We start from the raw sequence: 23735 nt of genomic DNA on the forward strand, positions 1-23735 counted from the left end.
AAAATATATTGCATGGAAGACCTGCTAGTGTTCTTAGCCATTGAGCCATCTCTCCAGCCCAGGATTACCAGCCTACAACCCATACCCCCAGAGAAGCTAGGAAACAAGGAGGACCCTAAGAGAGACATACCTGGTCCCCCAGAGAAGGGGAAAGGGACAAGACCTCCTGAGCAAATTGGGAGCATGGGGAAGGGGAGAGGGAGTTAAGAAAAAGAGAAGGGGAGGACCATGAGGGACCAGAAAGATTGAGTTGGGGGAAGAATAGAGTAGAACAAGAAAAGAGATACCTTAATAGAGGGAGCTATTATAGGTTTAAGGGAGATCTGGCACTAGGGAAATTTTTAGAGATTTACAAGGTTGACCCCAACTAAGAATCTAAGCAATAGGGGAGAGGCTATCTTAAATGTCCTTCCCCTGTCCTAGAGCCTTCATCCAGTAGCTGATGGAAACAGAAGCGAGACTCACTGCTAAGCACTGAGCCGAATTGCTGGAATCCGGTTGCAAAGAGGGAGGAGTAATGAGCAAAGGGGTCAAGACTAGGCTGGGGAAACCCACAGAAACAGCTGACCTCAACAAGGGGGAGCACATGGACCCCAGGCTGACAGCTTGAAAAACAGCATAAACAGGAGGAAGGAACCAGGCCTCCTGCATGTGGGTGTCAGTTAGGAGGCCTGGGCAGTCTATGGGGCCTCTGGTAGTGGAACAGTATTTATCCCTAGTGTATGAATGGACATTGGGGGCCCACTCCCCATGGAGGGATACTTTCTCAACCTAGATACATTGGGGAGGGCCTAGGCCCTGCCCCAAATGATGTGACAGACTTTGATCATCCTCCATGGAAGGCCTCACCCTTTCTATGGAGCAGAAGAGAGATGGGATGGGGGTTGGTGGGGGACATGGGAGCATGGGAGCATGGGAGGGAGATTGATATATAAAATAAGATTGTTTCTAATTTAAATTAAAAGAGACCTTAGGAGAGGCAAGCCTTACATTTCAGCAGCTACCTGGAGGGAAAAGATGGAGAAGAGCAATTATGAAATCATGCATTTTGTAAGTAGCCATAGAGCAAAAAGGGGTTTGGATATGGATAGCTTTAGAGACAGAGTGGGAAAGCCCAGAGCATTAAAGAAAACATGCCAAGGTTTGGGGAAGCAACTAGAAGAGGCCAAAACAGATTTTACAATAAAGGGAAGTGCTGATTTTCTGAGTAATTCAGAAAAGTGGGCAGGTCTTAGGAAAACACCTTCATGTCTCTAAGTACTGCATTAAGTCCAGGCTTTCTGGGAAGGAAAAGTTGATTAAAAGGAACAATTATCCCTAGGGTTTTGGGAACCCATTCCCCATGGAGGGATACTCTCTCAGCCTAGATACATGGGGTGGTCGTGGGGGGCTAGGCCTTGCCCCAAATGATGTGACAGACTTTGATCCCCCATGGAAGGTCTCGTCCTCCCTGGGGAGTGGATGGGGGATGGGATGAAGGGAGGGAGAGGGAACTGGGATTGATATGTAAAATAAGATTGTTTCTAATTTAAATAAAATTTATATAAAAATATTGCATAGAAAATTTGTTTAAATAAAATATTTAAGTACAGCCCTCATCCAGTGGCTGATGGAAGCAGAGGCAGACACCCACAGGTATACACTGAACTGAACTCTGGAACCCAGTTGCTGAGAAGGAGGAAAGAAGATCAAAGGGGTCAGGACCAGGCTGGTGAAACCCACAGAAACAGCTGGTCTGAACAAGGGGGAGCACATGGACCCCAGACTGCTGTCTGGAAGGTCAACACAGGACTGATCCAGACCCCTGAACATGGATGTCAATGAGGAGGCCTCCTCACCCTGGTAGTGGATTAATATTTTTCCCTGGTGTAAGAAGGGACTTTGAGAGCCCAACCCACGTGAAGGGATGCACTCTTGGCCTGGACACATGAGGAAGGGCCTAGGCCCCGCCCAGGATGATGTGGTGGACTTTGGGGAGCCTCCCCCTCCCCCCCATTGAGGGTCCTACCCTGCCTAGGGAGTGGAGGGTGAATGGGGTGGGGGAGGTGGGGGGTTGGGGGAAGGGAGGGAGAGGGAGAAGGGATTGACATGTGAAGCAAGTTTGTTCCTAATATGAACTAATAAAAAATTAAGTACAGTTTGGTAAATTACTTTACAACAAGATGCATTCATTACAAACACCCCTCTTGGTTAGGAAATAGACTATGGCTAACCCAAGTGAAACCTTCATGCCTTTCTCTAATGAAGACTACCTGTCTCCATGTGCTGTTCCTGAAATGACACAATGTACACTTCTCCCTTTGCCATTACAGTACTATTACTGCTTGGTTTTGTCTTCTAGTATTCATGGGCTTGGATTCAGGTTTCCCATCCTCTTGTTAGTCAATTCATCTCTCCTTAATTTATAGAGACAGAATCACATGCCCTCAGGACAAACCTGCTTTAAATCTATGTCCTCCTGACTTGCTAGAGTTACATGAGTATCCCACTACATTTGGCTTAATAGGTTTAATTTTCAAATAATTTCATGTATACACAAATGTAGAAAGTTCTCACATGTCCTGCACCAAGATTTTATTTACGTAAAAATTTCCTTTGCCAAGGTACTTTGGTTAAAGGTGACATTAACATTGGAACATTGCTTTGCATTATACTGAACACTATATTCAAATTCCACCACTTTCCTATTAATACTCCTGTATCATTTAGGGATCTAATTTGGGATATACAATACATTAAGCTCCACTCATTAAAAATTAAACTTAGAGATAAAGGGGCCTAGGAGATCACTGAATGCAGACTCCTGTGACAAGATTCTGAATGTCATTATCACACAGTGGATGTTCTGCAGCAGCATCCATTCAGCATAAGTCTGAAGACATTGCTACACAATTTTATCTTTGAAATTTAAAGAACAGGTTTTTCTTTTCCCCTTATGGCATAGACTCATTGCAGCATTATAACTTATTGTATGTCCTGTATACTTTGTCAATATCAAGATGTACTAGTAAGGGTTTCTATTTTGATAAAACACCATGACCAAAAACAAGTTGGGGAAAAAAGGGTTCATTTTATCTTAAAGCTGGTAGTCTGTCATCTCTGAAAGTCAGGGCAGAAACTCAAGGCAGGAACCTGGAGGCAGTGACTGATGCAGAAGCCATGGAGGAGTGCTGCTTACTGGCTTGCTCCCCATGGCTTGATCTACCTGCCCTCTTGTAGCACCTAGGGCTACCAGCCCAGGCGTGGCACTGCTTGTCTGCCTTGCAGGCAGCTATAGGTTCATTTCTGAGCACTTGCATAAAGTTTGTATGATGGAGCATTGCTGGGAGCCTTTATTATTTATTACACATTAGCAATTAACATTCTTGGTATCTATTCCAGAATATTCGTTACTTTGAATTTGGCTGTATGTAGAATATACACTGTGTGCTTTGTATTCTCAAACAGGCCCCAGAGAAAGGATAATGAAATTCTTTCTCACAGGGCTTCAGCAGTAAGAGCTGCAGCCTCTGGATCTCATACTACACAGCCTTTGTTTTCCCCTTTGATATATTGCTGAGAGGTTCCCTTTAATTATTTAACAGCACCAGTTGCAAGTCATGTTTATCCCTAAGACATGAGGCACCTGTTTTTCCCAAGATCTTACTGACCTTCCTGGTTCTGAGAGATGTATGCTCTTTTGACAGAGAGTTGTTAAATGTGCCTGTGGGTATAAAAATTAGAAGCCCTGTGGAATGCAAAGGAACTTTTGGAGGCTTTTTAGAAGGAACCTTAGAGAATTCTTAGAGGGAACTTTTGGGGAATTTTCAGAAAGAACTAGGGGAATTTTTAAGAACTTCTAAAGGGAACTTTAAGAGAGAGCTTTTAGAGAAAGAACTTTTGAGGGGAGAAGTTTTAAGGAGATATCTTAAAGAGAGCCCCACCTCCAGCAGAGCAACCTGTTTAATGCTGGAAGCATGCCCTTGTCATGACAAGAGCTGTTCTCATGGCTGAGTCTACTGCGATAGATCTAGCAAGGCCTCTGTCTCCACTGTTTACATCTTACATAGCCATTGGAACATGAAACCAGCTCATTGTTGTGCATGTGAGAATGTCAGGCAGAAGTTGGCACAGTTCCCAGCTCATGAGGAGGTTGGACATGAAGGATGTAAGGAGCTTCTATGTGACGCTTTGCTGTGACTAAGGAATCTGAAGAGAAAGTCAAAGATCCAGTCTCAGGGAATAAATGCACTTTACCTGTTTCTCAAAGAGTACTAAGAAAGTGAGTAGGGTAGGGGAAACACACAAAGAGGGAGAGTAGTAGAAGCCAAAGAGACAAGTTTCCAGAATATCAATATAATGCAACCAAAGTCCAGAGCGCTGAGATGCCAAAGTCCAGAGAGCCGAGACGACTATAGAATTTGACAAGTTTAAAAACACCCATATGGCTGAGTACTTTTCTGTAATGGAAAAGACTGAATGAAGAACGTATGAATATGCATTATAGAAACACAGGGGAAATAATGACTTGTGAAGGTGCAGATACAGCAGCATAGTAATCTCTAGGGCTGCAAAGGATCTTGGGAACCAGCAGATCTAGGAGTGGGCAATTATTCCAAGAGGCAGTTTCTACAGATGCTGATGTGTAAGGCAGGGCTCCAACATCTGTATCTCTGCAATGTTCCTCAGGAGAGCCTCTTATTAACCCTGAGCTTCAGTGACTTTTCAAATCCATAGTACCCCTTAAATGTCACAAGAGCCATTTCATAACACAAGAACCCTGTCTTTTCTCTGCAGCTATAGACAAAGCCACCAGTCAAGACTCCTGAGCTATTGCATTACCAAAGAGAAGTATCTGAAGGTACTGGCCGGTTTTATGACAAGTTGATACAAGCTAGAGTCATCAGAGAGGAAGGAGCCTCAGTTGTGGAAATGCCTCCATGAGATCCAGCTGTAAGGCATTTTCTTACTTACATGATCAATGCGGGAGGACCCAGCCATTGTGGGATGATGATCTATAAGAAAGCAGGCTGAGACCCTCCTATGGAAGGCCTCACCCTCCCTGGGGAGCAGAAAGGATATGTGATAGGTAGAGTTTTAGTTGGGGGGGTGCCAGGGGAGGACAGGAGGGAAAGGAAACTGGTATTGATGTGTAAGACAATCTTGTTTCTAATTCAAATAAAAAATAGAAAAAAGAAAAGAAAGACTGAGCAAGCCATGAAGAACAAGACAATAAGCAGCATCCTCCATGGCCTCTACATCAGCTCCTGCCTCCAGGTTCCTGCCTTGTTTGAGTTTCTGTCCTGAATTCCTTCAGTGATGAGCAGTGATGTAGAGGTGTAAGCCAAATAAACCCATGTTGTATTATGTTTTATTCTTTTGGCTTTTTTTTTTTTTTTGAGGAGGCCAACCACACAGCTCCCAAACAACTCGCACACATAGGCTCATTCTTAGTTAAGTGCCCAGCCTTAGTTTGGCTTGTTTATAGCCAGCTTTTCTTATATTAACCCAACTACCCTTTCCCTCTGGGTTTTTATCTTTCCTAATTCTGTATATCTTACTTTCCTTCTTACTTCATGTCTGGCTGGGTGGCTGGTCCCTGATGTCCTCCTCTCCCTTTTCTCTTGCTGCTCTACCCCTCCTCATTTCTACTCTCGGCCTGCCGGTCCTGCATATCTTTGCTTCTGACTCTCTATTTGCCCTTCAGCTCTTTATTATTGCTTCTGCTTCTCTATTGGTCCTTCAGCTCTTTATTAGGACCACCAGGTATTTTAGACAGGCACAGTAACACAGCTTCACAGAGTTAAACAAAAGCTGCATAAACAAAAGTCACACACCTGAAAATAATATTCTACCACAAAACCTTTCCTCTCTAACTTGCTTTTAGGTAATGGTGTTCCATTGCAGCAACAGATACTCTAAAAAAGACAGTATTTATAAATCTTATTTAATGAGCTCACCAAAGATGTTTTATGGTCACTTATAACATGGGGTTTTTGTTTGTTTTTGTTTTGTTTTGTAGCCCAGGGTATCCTCAAACATACTACCTGTGGATGACCTTGAACTCCTGATCTTTCCAAATTCCAACTGAAGAAGCTGTAAGCATGCACCACCACACTGAGTTCATTGTTTTTTTTTTTAACCTTAAAAGTAACATAGGTTTTTATAGCATATTTTAGAACCATGTTTTAAAAACAGAATCAGTACATTTCTTACGGAGCAGATAATGGCTCATGATGGATTTCTTTGGAGGATGGTATGTTATGGTCTCACCGTAAAGATGAAGATGTAAAAGCATAAAGAATGCAAGATTTTCTAGGACAAGTTCTCCTTTTCCAGGTCAAATGATTTGATTGATTGCCTCTCATGATTATTATTGATGAGATGAACTAATATGCAATACTTAATAACATTAGCTGTCAGTCGAATGCATTCTCTCTCTCTCTTTCCTTTTAAACTAAACATGTTGGAGTCCACTTAGAGCTGCCAATATGTGCACAAATGTGGGCCATTTACTGGAGTGTGAGAGCCTCTCAGAGGCCACATCCCTGTAGCAGTCTGACTTTCTGTCCTTCCCAGCAGCATTTTTATAAAGCATGCAAAGGTCCATTATGTTATGAGAATTGTATTCAATATGTTAGGTTAGATTAAAATGACAATACAGCAATAGAAAAAATATACCTCTCGTGGGAAATATAGATATGAATATAATCCATTCTGTCTGCAATGCAACAATCATTTCTGGAGCTTGGAGCTTAGACCCTTTTATTTTATAATGTAGTTTATTACTATCTTGTGAACCTTAAAAGATAATTAATCATTGCTGATTTACAGAATAACAGAAACCAAACAGGAGAAAGTCTTCATTACACACTGTACACAAAAGTTTCTTTTTTTATCTTTGTAATTTTTATTTTAAAAATTGACAATTCCGTATTTGTATATAATGCATTTCAGCCATTCTCACTCCCCCCACCTTTCTTATCTCCCTTCCAACCCCTTCAAATGACCCTCTTTATGAGTCCCTTTCTGCATTCATATCTGGGTATTATCTTGTGATCCACTGAGTTTATGCAGAGCTGTGAGACCCTGGGCTTTAGACTATCCACTGGAGTTTAGCTGCTCTCCTGTGAGTGTAAGTGTGAAATCAGTAACTGCCTGTCTTTCATAATCTACCAGTAGCAATAGCTCAGCAGAAGGGAGTATGGTCCCTTTGAATCCCTCTCTGACACTTGCTGTGCTGATGAGAGACCCTGTCTTGTGCAGGTAGCTGTAAGTGTTGTGAGACAGACCATGGTTGCAATGGCTGTGTGTGTCATGCCCACAATATAGCATTTCCAGCCTTTCTTTTCATCTTCTGGCTCCTGTACCCCTACATCCCTCATCCACACAGCTCTAACTTTAGAGAGGGTGGCATTTGTGTCCTGTTTTGGGTGAAGGACTCAAGTGTCTCTTACTCTGGATTCTTGAGCCGTCATAAGTCTGCATTCATCACAGTTCATTACATAGGAATCTCTTCTGGGAGATGCTGGCTGTAGCATTTGTCCATGCGTCTGAGTGTGAACATTTAAATAGTTTGGAATCACATCTCTTTAAACAACTATATAAAATTTCTATCATAAAACCTAAGACCCCAGTTGCTGGTTTTTTGGCTAGATTTACAAGAAAGGTAAAAACAAAACACAAAGTACGTTTTGTTGTTGTTTTAAGAATAATTCAAAGAAAATGGAAGAGCAATTTTAAAGTGCCTCTTTTTCTTAAGAACTAATAGTTTTATACAGGCCATTGATAAGAGGATAATCATTATACAAGCTAAGGCCACATGATTCTTCCAGAAGCCCCATGGTGATAAGTCGATGCCTCTGATTGTCAAGAATTCTTCACCAGTACATCTGTAATTCAACACAAATAAAAATAATGTCAAAATTTGTTCAGTACATTCACTGTTCCCTCCTCCTAAAAACTCATAGTTTCAACACATCATTCAAATTTTCTTCTTTATATTTGAGATCAGTAGTGATGAACTTACTATTTTGTTATATATTATGAAATCTAAAAGAAGTTTAGCTGTCTATTTAAAAGCATAGAGGAAGTAGGCTTAGTAAACTTGGATGAGTTTAGAGAGTCCTACTAAGATCCAACTTTGTAGTCTTCACTGTCTTACATGCCATTCATTTCTCAATCTACAAAGTTGCTCTCTCTTCAAAGGACAAAGGCATGGATGAAGCACTTGTTTCTCCATCCCTTGTATCTCTTAGGATTTAGCAGTTCCTGTGAGGACAATCCTTTTGTGAGTATGAGATCAGAGTATGGCCTTCCCTGCTTTCATTTTACCCATCCCCATCCTCCTGACCAGACACTGGTAAAGAATTTTATCAGAAGGATGCCAAACCACATCAGCAGAGAGGAGATGTGGGAAATAAAATACCCACACAGCACTTGTTTTCTTACTACTAATTCAAACATAATTTGGATTACTATTATTCATTATTATTTTGGATGTGCATGAGAGATTTAACAAATTAACATGCTCCTCTCTCATTTATATATCAAAATAAAATTCAAAAGAACAATAATAGAAAGTGAAGGTATTTTCATGGCATTAGAGTTCCTTCTCAATACACTGAAATATGTGTTTGTTTCAATACAGTACATATCCTCTGCTAGAACATTTTACCCCTCTAACCTCCCCTACACAGACAGAAACAGAGATACCCATAACTCCCCCCCACACTGGCCTTTGCTTTCTTGAACTCTTCCAGAGTGTGAGGCACAGCTCAGCCCTCTGCTGCCCTGACATTCTTGAGCTTTGCTCACAGGAACCATAATCTATACATGTGCAAAATGTATGCCCATGTGAGCTATCAGAACAGCCTATGTCAGACTCAAATGTTCTGAAACAAGGAACTCAAACCCACAACCAAGACCCCAAAACCATTTTTAAAGGCCCAAAGAACCCTTTCCACACACTGTCTACACCACAGAGCAGTAGGATGGGAACACAGCTGTGTGTATATTGGTTACAATGACTCCCTGTGGGGAATGGCAGGGGACAGGGTGTTCATCCTGAATGGATGAGTTTCCCCTCTAAGTCTAGGTCCATGCTATGCCCCATTGTGACCCTGAACTCAAGCTTACATTACATAGTCCTGACATCTGCTGATTTCTGCTGTTTTGTGTTCTGGACAGAAGTTTTGTTCCAAGAATTCATTGTGCTGCAAAGCCTGTAACACAAACAAAATCAGGGAAAGACAAATAGCTTAATATTTGATAAGTTTCCAAAGAATAAACACGGCTACAACTTCAAATTCATTCTTGACTGTAATTTGCAAAACTATTTTTAAATAAGCAACCCCAAGTTCAGTCTGCCCAGCAAAGCAGTGCCCCCCCCCATCTACTCAGGAGGCTTTGGATGGAAATGAAGGAGCTTCCCAACTAAGAGGTGGACTCTAAGTAGATTACCTCAGACACCTCCTTCTCTGCCCAGTCCATAACCACATAAACACTGTAATTAAACAATACCATTGATTCATAGTAACACCATTTCTTGTTGTCATCAAAAGCAGTTGTGATAATGGGAATAAGAAAGTCTGTTAAAACACACTTCACTGAACAGAAAGCTTGGCAAAGCCAGTATGGCTGTGGGCATCACATGGTTTCTGTTTCTTTTAGTTTCCTGATGTAAACTATCTATCCCTCATCCTGCCATTATTACCTTATTGGGCATAATCACAACTGTGTGCTTTTTATAATATCATCTATCTTTCCTCTTTACTCTGGGATTTTTCTCACCATTTATTTCCCTCAAATAACACATGACTGGGGAACACCCAAGATGACTCACTGGCCTTTGGTAAAACCAAGAGGAAAGTTCTCATGTTTAGCTTCTGGAAGGAGAATCCTGGGCAGCAGCTGGTTAGAGATTACAGCTTGGGAAAGGACTTGGTTGGAAATCATTTCAGTTGCTATAGTTGGAGAAGCCAAGTACAGTGACAGACAGGAAAACTTACTGTAAATCCATAATGAGGAATGCTAAAGTACTGAATCCATGACAGGTCCTGTATGAAGTCTATGGAATATAGTGATGTACCTGAGATAAACTACAAACAACAGAATTAGAACCAGTCCAGTGACTAAGAATTCTAGACAAGATCCTTCTCTTCAAGACCCCTTCATCCTTCTGACCATTTCTGCTCAGACCAGCTCTTGAAAACATTCTTTCAGTTAACTCTAAACAGAAACAGAATTCTTCACTTTTTTCAAAGCCAAGGGTCTTTGTGGGTTTTAAAAGGAGGACTGGCCACCCCACTCTGCAGGAGCTAAACCTTCAGATGCTTAAGTTGTTTATCTTTTAAAGGACATGTAATCTATGCACAACCTATGCAATGGGCTTGGAGAACCTAGCCCATGGTGGGTAGTACCATCCCTGATAAGCTGGTCTTGGGTTCTATAAGAAAGCAGACTGAGAAAGCCATGAGGAGTAAGTCAGTAATCAACTTTCTTCCATGGCCTCTGTATCAGCTCCTGCCTCCAGGTTCCTGCCAGTTTGAGTTCTTATCCTGACTTCTTTCCATGATGATCAGTGATGTGGAGGTGTAAGCCAAATAAAAACCTTTCCTCCTCAACCTGCTTTTTGGCCATGGTGTTTCATCACAGCAATAGAAATCCTAAGTTGGACAAGTATTGAATACCATACACCCACTTCTACTTCCAAGGATCAGTAAGTCTTATTTCTTAAGAGTTTTGACTCTCTCTTCATGAGTTTAGGAGTAATTTAGGATTCAAGTAAAATACCACCTTCCAACAACTTCAAGCCTAGAACTGACAAACCACACAATGTGGTGAAGAACAGCACAAAAAGTGCCAAATCCCCCATGGAGTAGTAAGGATATTTGGCTTTCCCATCTTGATTACAGTCTGTCATTAAGAAAAGCCAAGATAGAAACTTAAGTCTAAAAATATTACCAAAACACAATTAACTCCATTGATTACATGTATTTTTGTTTTGTATCTGTGATAAATGAAATTAGTTATGTAAAGCTTTAGAAGCCAGTGTTTATAACTGACCATACCACATACCACTGGTCAATACCACATGATAACTCTATTGATTTAAGTAGATGTTTGACATCAGAATATTGATTTTTGACTTACAAATTGTAATATCATATATCTCATCTCTAAATTTTAACTTTTACATTTCTTAAATAACTTACTTGGACTCTTGCAACTTTCATAATATATTAAGATTAAGATGGCTAGCTGTTTCCAGAATAGAAAGAAAACTACTCTAGATTGGTAACTCAGTGTAACTAAAGATAGCCTTGAACTTCTGATTCACCTACTTCCACCTCCCAAGTGCTGGAATTGTAAGTCATTCTTTTTGTTATCGTTGTTTTTGATTTTGAAGACAGAGTTTCACTGTGTAGGCCTGTCTGTCCTGAAACTCGATCTGTAGAGCAGGCTGGCCTTGAACTCAAAAGAGATCTGTCTGCCTCTTCCTCCTGAGTGCTGGGAATAAAAGCATGCACTACCATGCCAAGCCTTAACCATTAAATTTTTAATCTTAGTTTTTAAAACTTCCATGGGGCATGAATGATTGACTATTGAAAGTAGGCATTAAAAAATATCAACTCTTTATCATCAGGGTACAGAAGAATAGTAAAGAGAAATCTTTTAAATCAATAACAGTAACATGCTAGTTTAGAGTTTCTGCTGTTGCTGTTGAAATCTGTAGGTGAGTTTAATTATCTCAGTAAGAAGCCTGTAATCTCCAGGAAAACAGTGGAATCATTTTTTCACATTTGAAATATATTAGAGGCCATAAGGATTTTGCTGGAATTTGAGCATTTTGTTTTATTTGTGTCCACACATTGGCTTGCTTTTATCATATCAGCCAGAGCAATGGGGTCTTTATCAATGGAATGCAGATTTATTAATTGATCATTTATTTTAATAATGAAAGAAATAGGTGATAGCAGCTTCTTTATTGCTGGTCTGTAGCTTGCTGTAGACAATTAACACAGCCTATAAAGTGCTCTGTAGGCTTCTGTCTGACAGTGGACAAAGCTCTGAGGATGAATTATAATCAGGGACTTCATGTGAAGTCCTGGCAGGCAGTGGAGTCCACAGCCTAGCTGGGAAGCCAAGGACTGACTTTGCTTAGTAACTATTTAAAGATGGCAAGTGGTGAGCCAGTTTTAAAGGTTTATTTTCAAGAGACTAAGTAATTAAACAGATTTTTAAAAAAATATTTTAAGTTTATACTAGGAAGCAAGTATCAAATATATCCTTCATAGCCAAAGTTCTGGTAAAACCAAAGTGCTTTCAGGGTGAAGGCAAAGCTTGGCTATTGATGGACAAGCCATTCAGCTTCAAACTGGTGGAGGTCTGCTTGCCAACTTGCTGGAGAAGATATGGTGGGCAGGGCAAGAGGAAGCCCTGTAGGAGAGTGCAACAGTGCACTCAGAAATGAAAGCCCACAAATTCGTTTCAGTGGTGCCTTAGTTCTAAATTTTTAAGTAAAGATTGAATTTGTTGTGGATGCATATGAAATGTAGGAGGCAAAGAACTCCCTGTAGCAATAGCAGATAGGTAAAGCAAAATGCAAAGGCTGGCAAGCAAAAGGAGTGACAGGATTAGGGAGAGCTGTGGTTTGGGCCAGCCCACCCCAGACAAAGGCCAATCTATGTCACAGAATGTCATCAGGAGACTTCCAGGAGGCAGCTTATTTCATAATGTCCATACACTCCTTTTGAAATGTCCAGCCATATATTCTCTGGGATAAACTTACTCTGCTGTGAATCTTCATTCTCCCCATTAAATATGTAGTCACACATGAGAAGGGAAAAAGGAGGGGTCACACGGGCCTTTTCCATCTTATTTATTTGTACACATTCGATCATCATTAGCCCTCCATCCAATGCCCTGGAGTCACTGGAGAACTTAATTTCTTTTTAAAAATCTTCTATAACAATGTTCAGGCAGTTCTGGACTCTGAAAAGTGACTAGGCTTCCCTTCTAGGGGTAGAATGACCAGAACCAACAATGGACAGAGTTCCTTCAAATGGTTCATGGGCCTTGCTGTTTCCACTGTGCTTTGGGGTCCCTGCTCTGAGATGGCAGCAGAGCCAATTTCCTACAGATCAACTGTTCCAAAAGTGCCATGATTGTCTACAGTCTCATGCCCTGATGATCAAGCATCCCAGGAACAAGGGAGGTGAAAACACCATCACCATATTCCAATAGGAGCACCCAAGAATGTTAGAGGTTTTTAGTTCTAAGGACCAGAACACCAAGGCTTCCTTTATAGAAGCTAGTCTACAGTCCAGGCCAGCAGGCGTGGTAGAGGACTCTGAGTCCAATCCTGAATATGATGGGGCAGAACTTTCTATCAGTCTTTCTTTGGCTCCTGTATGTGGTGACTTGCATCTTGACAGGGAGCTGTCACAATGGGCAGTGAGCTAGAAATGCTGATATATGGGGGAGGGGTTCCAGGAGATATGGGTGAAATTTTAAGTATGCTCAGGGAGAGTGACCACCCCACCTGACTGATTTCTGCTTTTCTTTTCATTGGGAGGAGGGAGTACATGGGGAACACTGGACAGACTACTACAATGGCAGTGACAGACCATTCATTTTCTGATTGTATTTAGGGCCTGCTCTACAAGATGGAAATCATGTCTTATGCTGTGGCCAGTGGGGTCATTGGTCCCAGAGGAGAATCTCCTGACTGTTATTCTTCTAAATGAATGTGGTATTAAGCTGACTTCTAATGAGGTTTTGTGACACCCATAGATGAGTTCATCTCAAGACTTTCATCAGAGAGGCTTCCTTTTGTAGAAGATGGTGATTAACACAGACCCACCCCAGCTCAACATAGAGACAAGAGACTACAGAAGATCTGTATGTCACACCTCTCCTCCCAAGGATCAAGAATCATGAAAGAGGGGCTAGAGAAACTGTAAGAGCCAGAGGCAGTAGACAACTACAACAAGACAGTTTTTCCCTGTCACAATTGGACAGTGACACATATGAATGCAGAGCAGTTGTGACTGCATGAGCACCACCTGTACAAGATCAAGGCAGACAAAATCCCTTCATGGGAGGGAGAGATGGACATGAAGTCCTACCCCAACCTGTGGCACTATTGGAAGTTGATGGTTTCTGGGAATGGGAGAGCTAGCTTTCTTTAAGGATGTGGCCTGTGAGAGCCTCTTCATGTTCCAGGAGATGGCCCTACACACAGGCACACATGGGCAGGGCTAAGTAGACCCAGGGGTTTACAAAAAGGAAAGCAAAGACTGAGATAGGGAGGAGAGAGTGGTGAGAGAGATCAGAAATGCAGCAGTTACTTTCCTGTTGCTATGATACAACACCATGATAAAGGCAACCTGTAGAACAGAGAGTTCCTTTGCCTTAGGTTTCCAGTGTGATAAGAGTCATCTTGGCCTGGAGGCATGGCCCAGCAGGCAGCAGGCAAGGAAGTGGGAGAGGAGGCTGAATGCTCACATATTCACAGTGCATAACAAATAGGGAAGAGGAAGGGGGACAAGACTATAAACACCCAAAGTTCCTCCCCCGCCCCCACCCAGGGACAGACTTTCCCCTTCAAGTTCCCACATCCCAATGGTCCCAGAACCTCTCTAACATCACCACCACCTGTGTGTAGTTTATGGGCTTGAAAGACTAAGAATGGGAAACCAATTACAGAAATGTGAGCAGAAGTGTGCTAATTCAGGAGAGTCGTTAGTACTTAGGAGTCTGGATTCTTCCAGTAACCCTTTTCAGAACAAAGGTGAACCATGAGACTCCTTGTGCTGAACTCTCACACTGCTCATGACCTTTGCTTCTCCATTAGAGACTACTGAAAAAACCACAGCACCTCTGCTATGGTGAAAACATCAGGCAAGTCTCTCACACCAGCATGAAAGGAAGGCTGCAATCTGTCTTGTTGTGGGGGAATCAGCCAATCATACCACCTTCTTGAAGTTCCAAATTATTATAATTTTGTGATATGATCCCAAGAAGTATCTGTTAAGAGCTAACTAGAAAGGGCAAGGTATTTCTATCATAGCACTGACATCAGAGCAGTAGTATTTAAAACATGGGAGGAAAGGCTGCTCCTTCTCTCCTACAGACCCTAATAAGCTTTAGCATGGGCTGCATGTCCCAAGTACTGAGGTGTCAAGCATGTACATTTGGAAGAAGGAACAGCAGTAAAAATTTCCTCTTAGATAAATAAATTCACACTTACCAGCATGAACATAAAATAGATAATTATGAGTTGTGTTGGTACAGCTGCTGTATTCTCCCCTGCCCCCAAAGTCAGGGCCAGGGAACTGGCAGAATAAGCCAACATCATGGCAGTAAATATCATAGTGAAGAAACCCTTCACATCTGTTTTTATTCCTTAGAAAGAAAAAGGTGGGGTCAGTCCAGTGTTCCAAAAATACTTACATCACCAAAGAAACTAGAAGGAATTTTACAGACAGCCTACTATTCTGGGTCCAATTTAATTGCCTCCTTCCATGTGAGTACACAAAGTTGTTACACAGTTTCTCCTTTTTAAGATTTATTCAGTGTTTTTGTTGTTGTTGTATTTTGAGACATGGTTTCTCTGTGTAGCTTTGAAGCCTCTCCTGGCACTGGCTCCGGAGACCAGGGAGATAGAGATCGGCCTGCCTCTGCCTCCCAAGTGCTGGGATTAAAGGTGTGTGCCATCAACTCCTGTCGATTTATTCAATTTTTATTCATGTGTATTTTAACATGTCTGTGCTAATGTATCCCAAATGTGTGCAGTTGCCTTTGGAGGCCAGAAGAGGGCATCAGATCTCCTAGAGCTGTGGTTACAGGCAGTAAAAGCTGCCTGATGATGTGCATGCTGGGATCCAAATTTGGGGACTGTGGGGGAGCAGCACGTCTCTTAACCAATGAGCCATCTCTCCAGCCTCACCACATGGCTTTATTTTTACACTTGCCATAAACTACCTTTCCACATAATGCCTATTCTCTTTTATACACAGTTATGAGCTGATAAGGGAATGTCTCCGGTATATATGTTTCTCCTATTGGTTGATGAATAAAACACTGATTGGCCAGGCAGGAAGTATAGGTGGGGCTACCAGAAGAGGAGGAAGTGTAGGCAGACAGGAGTCGCCATGTAGCTGGTAAAGAAGTAGTGTCTATGGGCCCTTCTAGGTTGAGCCAAGACCACATGGAAATACACAGATAGATAGAAATGGATTAATAATTAAGACATAGCTATTCAATAAGAAGCCCTAGCCAGCGGCCAACACTTTCACAATTAATATAAGTCTTTGTGTGTTTATTTGGGGCTCAAGGGTGGCGGGATCCTGAAGGGCCAGATAACTCATGCTTACAATTTATGAGATCCTGATATGCAGAGCTACAAGCAACACAACTGGCCAAAATTCTGATGCCTTCTCTCACTGGAGAATTACCAATAGAAAACGTTCTTGTTCTCATTCCCTTGTGCTTATATAATTGCACTATGAAAAAATATTGGGATCAGTAATGTACTGGTTAGTTTTGTCCATAAAACACAAGATCTTATATGAAGAGCCAAACTCATTAAGAAAATGCCTTCATTAAATTGGCCCTTAGGCAAGCCGGTGGCAGCATTTCTTAATGAATGATTCATGTGCAAAATCTTAGACAACTGTGGATGAAGCCATCACTAGGCAAGTGATTCTGGGTTCTATGAGAAAGCAGGCTGAGGAAGCCATGAGGAGCAACTCAGTAGGCAGCAGCCTCTATGACTTCTGCTTCACTTCCTGCCTCCAGGTTCCTGCTCTCAGTTCCTGCTCTGACTTCCCTTCATGAAGTACATTGAACTGTAAGATCAAACAAACCCTTTCCTTCCCAACTTGGTTCCTCTCACGGTGTTTATCAGTGGTTTTAATGTCTAGAGGACAGGATGGTGCCTCCATGTAACTGCTGAGGAGGAAGGCAATGGGTTCCACGAGCTGATTTGTAATCTTTATGGAGCTCACACTATGAGTCATCCACAGTGCTGTGGTCTCTAATAGTCACAGGACACAGAATCTGGGGGAGCTGAGTTCCATGCCTAATTGTTTTCAAACGTTATTGTTATCATTATCATGGTGTGTATAGTACATGTGTGAGTATAGGTGTTCATGCATCATGGTGAGCATGTGCCATGGTGTGCATGTGCCATAGTGTGCACGTGCTGTGGTGTGCATGTGCCACACACACGTGCACAAATAAAAGAAAAATCCTTTACAATACATAGAGATACATAATAATTAAATTTGTTCATTGACACTGTCTCAAATGTATAAGTTATTTATTCAGTCATTATACTAAACAGAATCTCTAGTAAAAACAATTTCATAAACAGCATTTGTAGTATTTTGTGAGTAAGTCTTGGAGACTTTCCTCACACTGAACTCGTGTATTACATGGCACACAGTGGAGACATGTTTTTCTACTTAAGTCTTTCTACTTCAGGCTTGCCAAAGTTGTATAAACCAAAACATGCTCCCCCAATAGTAAAGACCCCTTCTCTTGTTTTGTTTCTTACCTGCTATGATGAATATTGTAACAGTAAATGTAATACTTTGCAATAACCTCCTGGGTACCAGCTCAGCCAGCAATTTCCCAAGGAAATATGATGACACACTGTAGTATCCACTGGTATGCTCATGTCTACAGAGACAAAGATCATGTTATACATCCTTAGATTAGTCCAGAAGGCACAGGTGAGATGCTGGCTACACTGACTTCCGCTACCACAGGGAACCTAGCAGGATAGTGTCTGCTATGCACCAGGCTGACTCCCATACAGGCCCCCAGCTTAGGGCCCAGCATCTCTAAGCCATCATCCTCATGACATTCTCACTATGACTCTCCCCATGTGAGAACTCTCCCCTTTTCTCCACTCTGGCCACCCAGGAGCCTCTCCAGGGAAACAGTCCGATGAGCCCACTCTCCTCAGGGTCTCTGCCCCTCTGGAGCTGGCTCCCTGAGGAGAAGCTCGTTCATTCCTTACTTCAGACAGTGGTCATGGAGACTTGTGTCCTTCCAGTTCTTTTGAAGAAGGTGACACTGTCACTCTGATGTCACAGTGCAGCTTCAGGACACTCCATCCTTCTCTTTGGCTACTCTCACTTTAGGACCAATGTATTTCTTCAATAGTCTCTTTTACAGCTATGAATCTTTACCAGATACCAAACCTAATCCTTTCTCTTCCTGGCCTTCAAAATCCCAAGCTCTTCCTGTCCCAGTGATTTCATTGTAACTCTGACTTCCTTCCTTCCTTCCTTCCTTCCTTCCTTCCTTCCTTCCTTCCTTCCTTTCCTTCCTTCCTTCCTTTCTTCTTTCCTTCCTTCCATCCTTCCTTCCTTCCTTTCTTTTTTTTGTTTTGGGGGTGGGGAGTTTGAGAATAGACCACTAGTGTAGGCTGGCCTCAAACTCCATATGTATCCAACAATGACCATTTTCCTACCTGTCTCTACTGGCATTACAGGCCTACCAGCCATGCTCAGGTTTATGTGGTACTGTGAATCTAACACAGGGTTTCATGCACACAAAGCAACCACTCTACCAACTGAGCAAGGCCCTCAACTCCTCTCTGATGTCTCCTCTCCTTGGCATGTACTTGGGCAAATCTTGGCCATGCTTGTGAGCAGTGAATCCTAAGCACATCCCACCAAGAAAAGTTTCTTCCATGTGTAAAAAACACAGAAGATAAATAGCTCTTTCTACACAGCTGCAGTCTGGCTCTTTCCACCATCCATTACTAGACTGTGCACATTCTCATTATTATACAGCTGTATCTCTCCAGCTCCAACGTGCTGCTGAACCCACTACAGGGAAGCTCTATCAAACCCCTGACATCATCTCTGTGGGGGTCACAAATTTCCTGTGCTTTTCAGTCCCCTCCTGCTGTGCTGTCTGCAGCAGTGAGATCTGGTGACCACACCCCAAGTTTAAAACTTTCTTGAGCAGCAGACACCTCTGCTTCTGATTTACCCTCCGAATTTTATTAACATTAGTAATCTCTTTACATAGTTCAAAAGTCATGATATCATATGATAAACACAACATTTCATAATGTGTTCATTTTCAACTAAATAAGTAGGGGAAGGGGGAATGACTGATAATTCATAAGATAATATGCTAGGGCCAACCATGAACATAATCAGCTCGATCACCAGCCCCTGACATCTGCTCCTGGGGCAGGAGGAGCTACTCACAGAAAGCGATCGTTGTCCATCACAAAGAGCTCCCCGGTAGACAAGCTTGTGGTACACTGCAACCCTGTGAGCATGAGGAGCAAGACAACTCTGCCAGGAGAGAATGGAGGAGAAAGCAAACAGCAATTTCAACTTTAGGAAGGTTTCTTTACAACAGAGCTTGTTCTGTAGATTGAATAAAATTACATAGATTTTTCTTACAAAAGAAGATGAAGAAGAGGAGAAGAAGAGAAGGGGGAGGAGGAGAAGGAGAAGCAGAAGAAGCAGAAGCAGAAGCATAAGCATAAGCAGAAGAAGAAGAAGAAGAAGAAGAAGAAGAAGAAGAAGAAGAAGAAGAAGAAGAAGAAGAAGAAGAAGAAGAAGAAGAAGTAGTGGAGAAACAGCACATCAGTAAAGAGAGCTTGTTGCTCTTTCAAAGGGCCCAGGTTTGGTTGTCATCACCCACATGGTGCGTCCCAACCATCTGTCACTCCTGTTCCAGTGGATATGATGCCCTCTTCTGGTCTCCACAGGTCTCAGGGCACACACATGGTACATATACATCCATGCAGACAAACACTTAACACACATAAAAACAAAGTAAATATTTAAAAAAAAATAAAGAAGAAAAATGTGGAACTGTCTGGTTGAAAGGTCAGGTGCTATGGGTTCTATGATTGTTTTCCTCTTTGTCTCCACAGTGGTGTCTATTAATTAAAGTGTGTCTGTAAAATCCAACAATTTGATAATGAACCTTAATATAATGATCCTAGAGTATGTAATTTAGGAGTTAATTGGCCAACCATAGAGCAGAGAACCTAGGTACTCCATGACTAAGCATAGAGCAGAGGACCTGGGCACCCCATGACCAACCATAGAGCAGAGAACCTAGGTACCCCATGACCAATCATAGAGCAAAGGGCCTGGGCACCCATGACCAACCATAGAGCAGAGGACCTGGGTTTCTCCTCCTCTCCTAATGAGCCTGTTTTGCTTTCAAGGATCATCTGTTTAACTTTACTAAATGCACAACCTTTTCTCTCTCCACTCTTCCATTCCCCTCCCCATACACACACACATTTCCTGGTGCTTGGAGAGTTCTCCATCTCTCTGTCTCCAATAAATTGTCCTCAAGTTCCATCTGTCCTTACTTTCAAATGTTTTTAAAAACGAAACCAAGAACTTTGTGGCTCTGGCTATATTTAACCATATGTGTCACATCCAATTACTTGTCTGATTATTTTAGATATTATAGTTGTAGTTTGAGAACCCATGGCTACATATTGAAGGCATAAAACTAATATGATCAATGTACAATTTTGTGAAATAATTATATCAAACTAAATTAGGTGATATCCTTCATTACAAATATGCATCATTTTATGGTAACACATTAGAAATATATTCCCAGAAACATTGAAATGTGTGCTAATATTAGCTGGATTGAATGTGTTGTACAATTTACCTCAAAGGAATAAAATCTTACTTCTCATATTTAACAGATTTTATACTCTTAGCCCATATGTCTCCTCACTCACCCCCTAATCACTAGTGTATACTATGCTGCCTGGAGGGCAACTGTTTATAATCCAAAAATCAGTGAAACATATTTGTCTTTCTGGGTTTGGATTATTTTACTTTACACGATGCTTCTCAAATGTTCAGCTCTATCCATATTGTTACAAATTCCCATTTTAAAGATAAGCAGCATTCCAAGTCACATTTTCTGTACCATTTACCTGTTGGTAGACACTTAAAATTTCTTAACTTGGCTACTGTGCATATAGCTCCAATGAACATCAGACTTTACATGCATTTTGGGTAAATGATTTTAAATAGGCATGTAAATATGCATAGGACTAATTATTTCTTTTAATGCTTTCTCCTTAATGTTTGGCTGGCACAAAATTCAGACCCAATTCCTAGTTATACAGTTGGAGAAAATACAAAGGCAATGCTAGATTCAAACATAAGAAGCATCTTTGGTGTTCTGATTATTACTGATAATGAAGATATTGATATTGACCCCGGAAATAATTTATAACTTTATTCTACTGATGATGTTGAGGAAGTGTTTCCAACTGCCCTACTTAGGTTTATTTTGCTGTGATGAACATCCTGACCAAAAGTAACTTAGGAACAATGGGACTTATATGGCTTACATATTTCAGGTAACAGTCTATCCCTGAGGCAAGTTGGGCAGGACCTTGGAGTCAGGGAGGGAAGCTGGGGCCACAGAGCAGTGCTCCTTACTGGCTTATTCCTCATGACTTGTTCAGCCTGCTTCTTATACAACTCAGAACAATCTCCCTAGGGGTAGTACTCTCCCAGAGGGCTGGCTGCTCCCACATCAATCATTAATCAAGGAAATGTTCCACAGACTCGTCTACAAGCCAACCTGATAGATGAATTTTCTCAACCAAGCTCCTTATTCTCACATGACACTGGCTGGTGCCAAGTTGACAAAAAACATATCCAGTACACTAACCAAAAGAATCAACCACTACTAAGGAATACTGAAATAATCTACATTCATAGGTCATTTTCACACAGTACAACTTCATATAAAATATAGGTAGCAGAGGAAGTGAAAATACAAATTAAGAGTATTTCACAATTTCTAAAAAGAATATGAAGAAACAGCTAATAGAGCTCTTCTTTCTGTCTGTATTTGCAAGAACATTTCCACATTAGGTTTTTCGGAATTCATTTCTGAATCCTTCCTGTGACAGTGTCTACACTGTCAATCCTGTGATCTTGCTGTGCTGGGTTAAGACATTCTGTTTACACAGGGCACAAACCAAGTACTAGTGGGTTTGTAAAATGCTGGTGATAGGGCCTGTTGGGGAATATTTGATCACACTGTGAACCCTGAGATTGTGTTATTTAAATAAAATAAACCATAGGTCACAAGGTGGAGCAAGCAACCAGTTGACTGGAAGTAACCATAGAGTGAGCGTAAGTCAGGAGGTCAGAGAGAGAGAAGCATAAGAAATAAAACTGGGATTGTCATGTAATTCAATCTTGTTTGTAATTCAAATATATAAAAAAATAAAAAAATAAAAAAAGGTTAAAAGTAAAAAAAAAAAAAGAACACATCCAACAACAGGAAAAAAAAAAGAACTAAAAGGGAGGGACATCTGGTTGGAGGAGGTTTGTTTTGGTTTGTTTTTGTTTTTTTTTTTTTGTTTTTTGTTTTTTTTTCTAGCTGGAGTAGAAGAGAGCTCTTTTTCTGAGACAACAGCCAAGAAAGGAAGGCCAATTGGCTACTTTCTCTACCTCTTTGAGCTAGCAGGTTTTCACCCCAGCATCTGGCTTCCAAGTCTTCATTGGTAACATAAAAAGATAGAGACTTAGTTAAAACAACACTTACCTCCTTATATTGAGGCAACTGAGGCGATGGTGGGCAGACACCCTTGGGCTGCTGCCTCAGCAGCAAGGTGGTGGTGGAGGCTGTGGAGGCACAGTCAGCAGCTAAGGCCTCAATAGGATCAAGTACAGCTGCTGTGCCACCAATAAAAACAATAGGTCCCCTGGCCATTGGCAGATTCCAGAGAGGAGACAAGGAATAAGTGAGGAAAGGAGTGTGTCAGGCCACAGTGGTGGTGAGAATCTCACAGCAGGACTAACTAGCAGTCAGAATGTGTCTTTATTCATACAGAATTCAGTAAGTATAAATAGATTTATGTTGTTCCAAAACATAGATCATAGCATTTTTGTTTCCAGGCTTGTGTTTGACTTTCTGTCTTGTACACTTGGGGTCTGAGTTTAGCCACCATTAATACACAGAGTTATCTTTTATAATCATTTTTACTCATCAACCCTACAAGCCAAAATTTAAGAATCTAGAGGCATATTATAGCCCATTCTCAGGCTGCCAGATTTTGTGGCTTCAAGGATGCTAGACAAAAAAAGAAAATTTCCAATCCAGCCCAAGAAGTTTGTAATAATACATGCAGTGTATTATTAACTACTAACGGTTGGAGTGCCCAAGAAAAAATCCTCAGGCCCAAACTACTGCTGTTATTTATTTATTTATTATTGTTGTTGTTATTATTAATTTTAGTTTCTTTTTTTGTTGAGATAGGGTTTCTCTGTGAAGTACTAGCACTCCCTATGTAGACCAGGTTGGCCTTAAACTCATAGACCAGCCTACCTCTGCCTCCCAAGTGCTGGGATTAAAATCATGAGCCACCATCACCTGGCAGCTGCTGCAGTTATTACTTCTGGCATAATACAATGTTTATATTTTAAATCTTTATAGAATTTATTTATGTGTCTAATTCAGGCATTCTTTTGTTCCTTGGTCATATGATACTCAGTCAGAAGCATTATCCATTGCACAAATGGCCTGCCATGGTCATATGACACCACAGTGGCTCTGCATGAGCTAACTTTTCTAAGAAAGGGAGGTCCTGACACCTCATTCTTTTATCATCTTTCCACATCAATCTTTGCCCATCAAAAGTCCTTGTGTGGGGAAGAGGTAGTTCCAGCCAATCTCACTTTGTTGCTGTGTGTGCCACCTAATCACCT

At 41.4% G+C, this 23735-nt stretch overlaps 1 protein-coding gene across 1 annotated transcript in view; it reads right to left on the reverse strand.

The window, feature by feature from the left end:
• Positions 1-986: 986 nt before the first annotated feature.
• The window catches only part of LOC100769836 (ATP-binding cassette sub-family G member 3-like), a 37852-nt gene continuing 15103 nt past the window's right edge, over positions 987-23735 (reverse strand). The window contains exons 10-16 of the mRNA XM_035453060.1: positions 19221-19310; positions 17546-17670; positions 15236-15390; positions 9990-10079; positions 9118-9203; positions 7715-7871; positions 987-1004 (exon numbers count right to left, since the gene is read on the reverse strand). Of these exons, the coding sequence (XP_035308951.1) occupies positions 987-1004; positions 7715-7871; positions 9118-9203; positions 9990-10079; positions 15236-15390; positions 17546-17670; positions 19221-19310 (721 nt within the window). The remainder of the gene's footprint in view (positions 1005-7714; positions 7872-9117; positions 9204-9989; positions 10080-15235; positions 15391-17545; positions 17671-19220; positions 19311-23735) is intronic.

The sequence above is a fragment of the Cricetulus griseus genome (genome assembly GCF_003668045.3).
Source record: "Cricetulus griseus strain 17A/GY chromosome 1 unlocalized genomic scaffold, alternate assembly CriGri-PICRH-1.0 chr1_1, whole genome shotgun sequence".
NCBI lineage: Eukaryota > Metazoa > Chordata > Mammalia > Rodentia > Cricetidae > Cricetulus > Cricetulus griseus.